This window comes from Sphaeroforma arctica (assembly GCF_001186125.1).
Source record: "Sphaeroforma arctica JP610 unplaced genomic scaffold supercont1.1417, whole genome shotgun sequence".
In the NCBI taxonomy this organism is placed as follows: Eukaryota; class Ichthyosporea; order Ichthyophonida; genus Sphaeroforma; species Sphaeroforma arctica.
The window spans coordinates 8,212-15,137 of NW_014039141.1; the positions used below are offsets into that span (position 1 = coordinate 8,212).

Sequence of the window (6,926 nt, forward strand, 5' to 3'; positions counted from 1 at the left end):
TATATATATATATATATATATATATATATATATATATATATATATATATATATATATATATATATATATATATATATATATATATATATATATATATATATATACCGTGCGTCCAATATAAAAACTCACTTTTTACAATTGTCAACAAAATATGTCAAATATAAGGAAAAGAAAATATCCTCTTCCCACCCGTAGGAGTGGTTTTCTGAAGATGGGCAATAGCAATAAATTCAGCATTTGGCATACCATATTCTTCGTGGCTGTGGCCCTCCTAATTCTCATTCTGTTGGAAACGCGTGATAGCCTCTCCGTAGGCGATGAGCTTCTGCGCAAACCAACAGTTGAGGTATGTCTGTCTCGTCAAAACTAAAATATCTTGCTATTTTCCATTGATTTTTGCAATTGTTTCGGTGGAAGCACATGGACACTTCGTCGATCCATTACCATAGTCTCGTGCATACACACATGACGTTGCATATCGACGCTGTATCAATATGTCAATTTTGATTCAGCTTTATATGGGCCAACAATATCTGACAAGTTTAAATTATTGGATGTTGGCATGTATATGCACGTACATATTGTATGTGTATCTAGCTGTGTATGCGTTTGTACTTGATTCTATCTGTGCGCGTATATCGCTATATTCGAGTTCATAGTACATAGTGCAGAGGTATGAAATATCGTACAGGTATTAAAGCGGGCGACAACAGATTTTTATACAGAAAGTATGTCCGTAAAAGAGAGAATATACACTATCATAGCTTGAAATTTGATTGGTATGTTGAGATGCACTGTTCCGCTCGGGGTTCTATCGTTTATTGGTACACGCAATTGAAAAGGCTGTTTACAATCACTTCAAAGCAAAACGAGCTGCGCCTTCTCACATTAGAGGCTTACTTGGATTTCTGTATCAAATATGATGGTAACAGAGCCTTTTCTTGTCCACAGGGATTTCTTGTCCGCTTATTCATGTAATATGCATTTCTCATTTACTTGATTTGCGTGCATCCAAATTTTCACAAAACATTCTTAACATCGCATTAGATAGTATGGATTAGAATCATAATTTTGTCTTCTTCCAATGCACAGGAATTTCTGACGGTCGTGCAGGAAGATGTTATCGACTGTGATATAACCCTCGTGATTCCGAGCCTGCTTTTTGACATAGTGCTGTTCGGTGAGGACTTGTTTGAGAGTTTCAAGACTCTCACAGTGGTACCTAGGGAGATAATCTTTGTAATTAGTGACATGGAGAATCAGAAAGTTGATCACAAAAAGTTTCTCAGACTGAAGCGTAAATTTGCGACACTAGAGGGATACGGAATTCAGCCCCGCTTCTTAGAATATCCTGACAAGATGTCGCAATCGATGGCCAAAAATATAGGGGCGGCTTCTGCTAAGGCCTCGGTGATAAGTATTTTCGACTGCGACGATGTACTACACCCGCAGAGGTTCGAAGTTCTGTCTCACATATTCACCACACGGCCGAGTGTTAACGCGGTTCTCACCACGTTTTCTTTCACCAACAGTGAGCAATTAGGCAATCATTATCTCAGCCAGGATATGTACAATATGTCGGTTGTAGATAGCAAAGTGTACGATCCTGACGATCTGAGACAAAAGATTCGAACCCAGATGGACAAGGGACAATACTACTTTCTGGAACCGAATTCCAATACAGTCTACACCTGGTGTTGTGCTTGGTTTTCACCCTCCCTTGTCGCGAATGGGTGGGTTTCTGTGAGGAGGAGTACCTGGTTGCAATATCAGCAGAGAAACGATATGCGTGTGGGAGAGGATATTGAATTTGTCACTAGACTTATAACTGGAAGCGAAAACCTGACGGTGGTGGATCTCGTACTGGGCCACTACAGATGGAAAACAGCGCAGGAAGGTAAAGTGATCATCTGAACATCGTTTAGTAAGTGACAGTCAGAGTATATCTCATTACATACAGAAACCCCTTATTGAGTCACTTATGGAAAATTTAAAATCACGGGACTGCATATTCCGCTAACTGCCTTATGGCGATAAAGATTACATGGTTGTGTATTTGGTAACGGAAGGACTAAGCGTTTTCTAAATGACTCCGAACTTGCAATCAGACTAGTAACAACAGTTTTGAAACTCACAGCTGTCCATTCCGGACTGGATCATGCCGACATACACTGAACTGAAGGCTTACTACATACTAATATAGATAATACACAATCTACTTCTCACAATTGATCCTTAAAAATAGAGTAGACCCGCTCACAACCTCACACGTATAGAACACACATCACTACATCACTGATCAGTGCATTATGCGATGATATTCTGGATTCACCACGAATCCATGTGGCGTATTATATATATTTAGGACCTGGGTGAGTTCCGAGTTCTCACTTCTCAAGTTCTCAGTCTCGGCCGCTCGGGACATGAATGATGGAAGTTGGAACTCTCAACTCAGAACTGGAACTTGGGAATTGGGAGTTGACTCGGATTCCGATGCCTTGTTTTTTTTGATTTTTTTCTTTTACAGTACTCTGTTTTTACTATTTTAGAAGGCTATGCCAGTATGACGTATGTACAGTATTTGTTTTTTTTGGGTTTGTTTTTTTTTCAAATAACCATTTGTTTGTCGTTGTTTTTAAAAAAACATATAGTTATTTAAAATTCATGTCTAATTAGTAATTTAGAAGGCTATGAATTCATCATAAATAGCCTTCTATATTATACATTTAAAGTTTAGAAGGAGGCTAAATATGCCATAGCCTTCTAAATTGTACCAATATGCCTGACAAACAGTATTTTTTTTTGTTTCAAAACTTACATGATTTCTCTATAATAATAAAATTAATAAACACCTTGGTACACTCAGATTGTGTCTTTTCATGTACTTCAGAGTTCTTCCTGTAATATGATATTGACCATCGCGATTTAGTAGAGTACACATGACTATAATACCCTTCTTTATACTGGTGATTGTACAACATCGATACATTATCATCTGAGATGTATCTTGAAAATTGAAGACACCACATAAACACACCTAGCTTGTTATCCGAGATCGTGGCCTATTGTACTAAAGTTCGGTGTGCCACTTATTTGAGACACTACTGTCTGTCTACCGGGATCATTTATAGTGCTTGACCTGTCCATCAGTAATGAAACACAAGTCTCTTCGGAAACTTAATATGGTTTCAAAATCATTAACACATTCAAAAACACAGCCATATATTTAGGGGTACTCTGCAGCTCTATATGGCACATAATGCGACAATGCGTGTATATAAGCTTGTTTGTTTCATACCTTACGCAATCAAGTATCTTCACCCATACATTATAATTCGATGCCCAAGAGAAATACGATTGCATCATTAGGTTCACAATTGTTCTTTTTTTTCCATATCCGACTAAAGATATATAGTATTTCTGTAAAATTAGGTGTTCCTGTGCACTTTACATGTCGAGTGGCCATCTATACTGATCGTGGTTTGTCCTCGGCGGGTAGGTCCGTATAGTGAACACTATAAAGATGTTCTCACGCACAATATCGCTATTTCTTCCTATCGATTACATTACCAGCAATCAACACTGGCAACGAAGTCAAGAGACGTCTATCATCTATGTCAGAACGACCCGACACCAAGCCAATGCCTCTATTCCGCGGAGTTGATAACAATGATGGCCAAAGTAAGGACGAAGAGGAAACCCATTCGCCATTCCACAACAATCTCGCGACACGACATATTGTGTTTTACACCCCCAAATCCCGCTGTCGAGATCTGGTGCTGCTCGTAATGATGCCGTGGGGGATGCCGATGGATAACTTTCGAGCCATACAATTTAATGACGATGCCAATAAAGCCACTATCGAGTATGAGATAAATAGTGAATGGGTCAGTATGAGTAACCACCATCCTGGAAACGATAAGGACGGAGCCTGGCGCGATATATTTCAGGCTCATGTGTACGTGGACAATGAGATGGCTCGGAGCTCTTCGGAAGTAGATGCACCTATATGGTGCTCAATGAGGATTGATCTCCCTTTCGCCGTATACACACGCCCGGAGCACTACAAAACTCATGAGATGAAGAAAGGTGGTGTTGTTTATGCTGTTGCTTGGACTTTGATGGAAGCTGTAGTCATCGTGTCAACCAGCAACCGGGAGGAACGACTCATGCTTTCGGTGACATGAAACATACTCTGCTTCTTCTCTAGCGCTGATGTAAGCGAGTAGGAGTTTGGTATAATAAACCAAGTCGCAACGGGTGTTTGGGTTCTCGCCTTTGCTGATGGATATTCATATACTGAAGATGTATTTTGTTTAGACTCTGCTTTGCTTAGTAGGCGTGACATTTTGATGTACGTGTCGATATAAATACAGTGCTGATTTGTAACCACACAAATGTAGAGGCATCGAGATATCATAAATACATACCTCATTCAAAGGCACTACATATGGCAAACCTTGCCGTGCTAACCGAAGTACTCTGACACAAATTTAGCTCTCCGCGCAACACTGGTATGTTTTTCTATACTTTTATATGAAAACCAAGCGGTGAATGTTATCAAAGTCACAGGAAATCACCCTTTGAACATGCACACTTTCAATTGTTGTCGCGTTTCCTATATAAATATATGCTGGTATATCATAGTGTTTGAGGTTTCAATCTTTGCGGCGAATGAATATGTATACACCTAGACTGGCAGCCATATGTTTGAACGTGCAGTTCGTAGTGCACATATAACTAAGTGTGCATAGTGTGTTGGAGAGCTTATCTAGTATTATGCATACTGAAATCGCATGCACGCTCCATCGGTTATGCATCTCTAGTAGCTGAACCTTGCATATCAATACCTATCACGTATACCAGCTACGAGATGAATAAATATGTCTCTGTGCTCAAGTATTGCCGATGTGTGCCGCTACAGATAGTGAATATTCCAACCAAACATGAAGCAGCGCTGTCATGTACACTATAATGCATCACGTTATGTTTCCAGTTTTGGGCTGGGCTGTGCGCGCGTGACCATGTAGATTTATTACGTGGCATATATCAATCAATTCTGGCATATGGGTGTGACATGTGCCATAATTATACTCAGTGTACACTAGTCGTGCTTCGGTTGTGGCATTCTTGTCCATAAAGCTCCAGTCGTACGTACTTGCGAGACGCGCCAAAACACGCCAAAACGCGTCAAAACGCGCCAAAACGCACCCTGGTAAGGTAATTGTTTCAGTGTTTTATCAGCAAAATATACAATTACACTGTAAACCCCACCGTTTACCCCAACTAGACATCCTACACGACAATACTGTCGGAGGAAAGCGTCGAATTTCCGGTTGGACTTTTTATTAATAAGGTGTATATATGGGCGTGTCACCGTAAAACGGCAATTTTCCGTATTTTTAGTGTCTAATAGATCGCACCTACAGCACCTATATCAACTGGGGCTCAGATAACATCGGTAAATAAACTCTAAAGGATACCCTCACGGTGGGGTTTCGATTCTATTGCTCTCCGCACTCCGCAAAATGACTATATATGTGGCAACTAAAGGCATGTCCAATGAACACCAAACACGTGATGTACGCAATAGTTCAAGAGGTGTGTTTTTGAAAATTTCATATAACTCAGTTGTAGCTCACTATAAAAGTCACAATGATGTGTGCGTGCTTGTATATAGCCCACGTGTATTTTCTGACAGTATTCATTGTAGTTGTCACCACTTTAGATGTTGCTTCCTTGGTCTGACTTAAATACGATCGTTTATGCACGTCTTGTTATTCCCCTCATAACATCAGTGTTGCCGGGTGAAAGTTGATGTAAGCCTGTCGGCCTGGTCGACCTTCTCCACCCACTGCGTCTTCTGTGAATGTGATAACCAGGCCGATTTCCTCTTTCTTTGGGTTCAGAAGTATTTATATGTCCACACATTTTGGTAAAGTAATAACTTTGAATGGTAACTGTACACTCATTGTAGCTCGCACGGACTCGCGCCCCCCCCCCCCAACTTTCCTGTCGTAGTTTTGCATTCACGAGTGTGAGCTGTGCCTTAAAGGTAGCTCTCACCTCTTTTCTTGGTGTATCGTCCTGCGTGACGTAATCGTGCAGCTCTATGAATGCAGCGGGAATCTTGTGGGTGAAGCTAAATGAAGTGGCTCTGCGACTATACTCCAGAGGGCTGAAATCAGCAAGTGTCTGCGTATCCATAAATTGTATGCTCACTGCTACCATTCTATACTTCGTAGTCGAATGTGTGGTTTCCACCAGTCTATAATTTAGAGAAAGTTCTGTATTTTTGAGGGATGTGCGCACAAACTCGCACGCTTTGGCCTCTTGTTTGCCCGATGTAATCTTTGCACCGTTGACACTGGTTGCTGCCATTTTAGTGCGCACTGGTTGTTGTATGTCCTTGAATTGTCGTGTTGTGGCTGGACTTTCTTCTTCCTGAAACGGCGCACCCTCATCGTCGTCAATATCCTCTTCCGAAGGGGCATCACGGTTTTCTGCAATTTTTTCTCGAAGGCCCGTTCTCGAAAAGCAACCTGCCTCTGACCGAGTGTGAGCTGTCGCTTAGAAGACTTCCGTGTCATGGTCCTAAAACTAGTGCAATCAATAATCACAACAACACATCAGTATACGTGTACACACAACCCTTAGTAATCTTTACGGCTGCGTGATCTTACAGCATTATTGCACGTATACGATGGTTGTAGAATTTACAATTAGTACTAACATAACTCGATGAAGGATACACACCCGAATGCTGATGACCAGGGATTGTTTGAGCTGGATACGGATCCAGTAACTTGCGCGAGTGCGTTTGTAAGATGTTGCGTAATATTGTTGAAGGTTATGAAGCTCTGAACGCCCTGTACTTAGGAAAAGTAAAGTGGCCACAAAAATCAATACAATACTGACTTATGATT

General features: G+C 40.8%; 3 protein-coding genes across 3 annotated transcripts; 2 read left to right on the forward strand and 1 right to left on the reverse strand.

Annotated features, from left to right (window-relative positions):
- Positions 1 to 211: 211 nt before the first annotated feature.
- On the forward strand, positions 212 to 1,914 carry SARC_10860 (hypothetical protein; the record flags this gene model as incomplete). The annotated part of the gene is made up of 2 exons (XM_014295075.1): positions 212 to 346; positions 1,093 to 1,914. 2 exons carry the CDS (start codon positions 212 to 214, stop codon positions 1,912 to 1,914), a joined length of 957 nt encoding a protein of 318 aa, XP_014150550.1.
- Positions 1,915 to 3,267: 1,353 nt separating this feature from the next.
- On the forward strand, positions 3,268 to 4,187 carry SARC_10861 (hypothetical protein; the record flags this gene model as incomplete). Its single annotated transcript, XM_014295076.1, has 2 exons — positions 3,268 to 3,271; positions 3,574 to 4,187. 2 exons carry the CDS (start codon positions 3,268 to 3,270, stop codon positions 4,185 to 4,187), a joined length of 618 nt encoding a protein of 205 aa, XP_014150551.1.
- Positions 4,188 to 5,786: 1,599 nt separating this feature from the next.
- On the reverse strand, positions 5,787 to 6,503 carry SARC_10862 (hypothetical protein; the record flags this gene model as incomplete). The annotated part of the gene is made up of 2 exons (XM_014295077.1): positions 5,787 to 5,897; positions 6,067 to 6,503. Coding segments are annotated over 2 exons (548 nt in total), but the record flags the coding sequence as incomplete, so codon positions are not given.
- Positions 6,504 to 6,926: the final 423 nt, after the last annotated feature.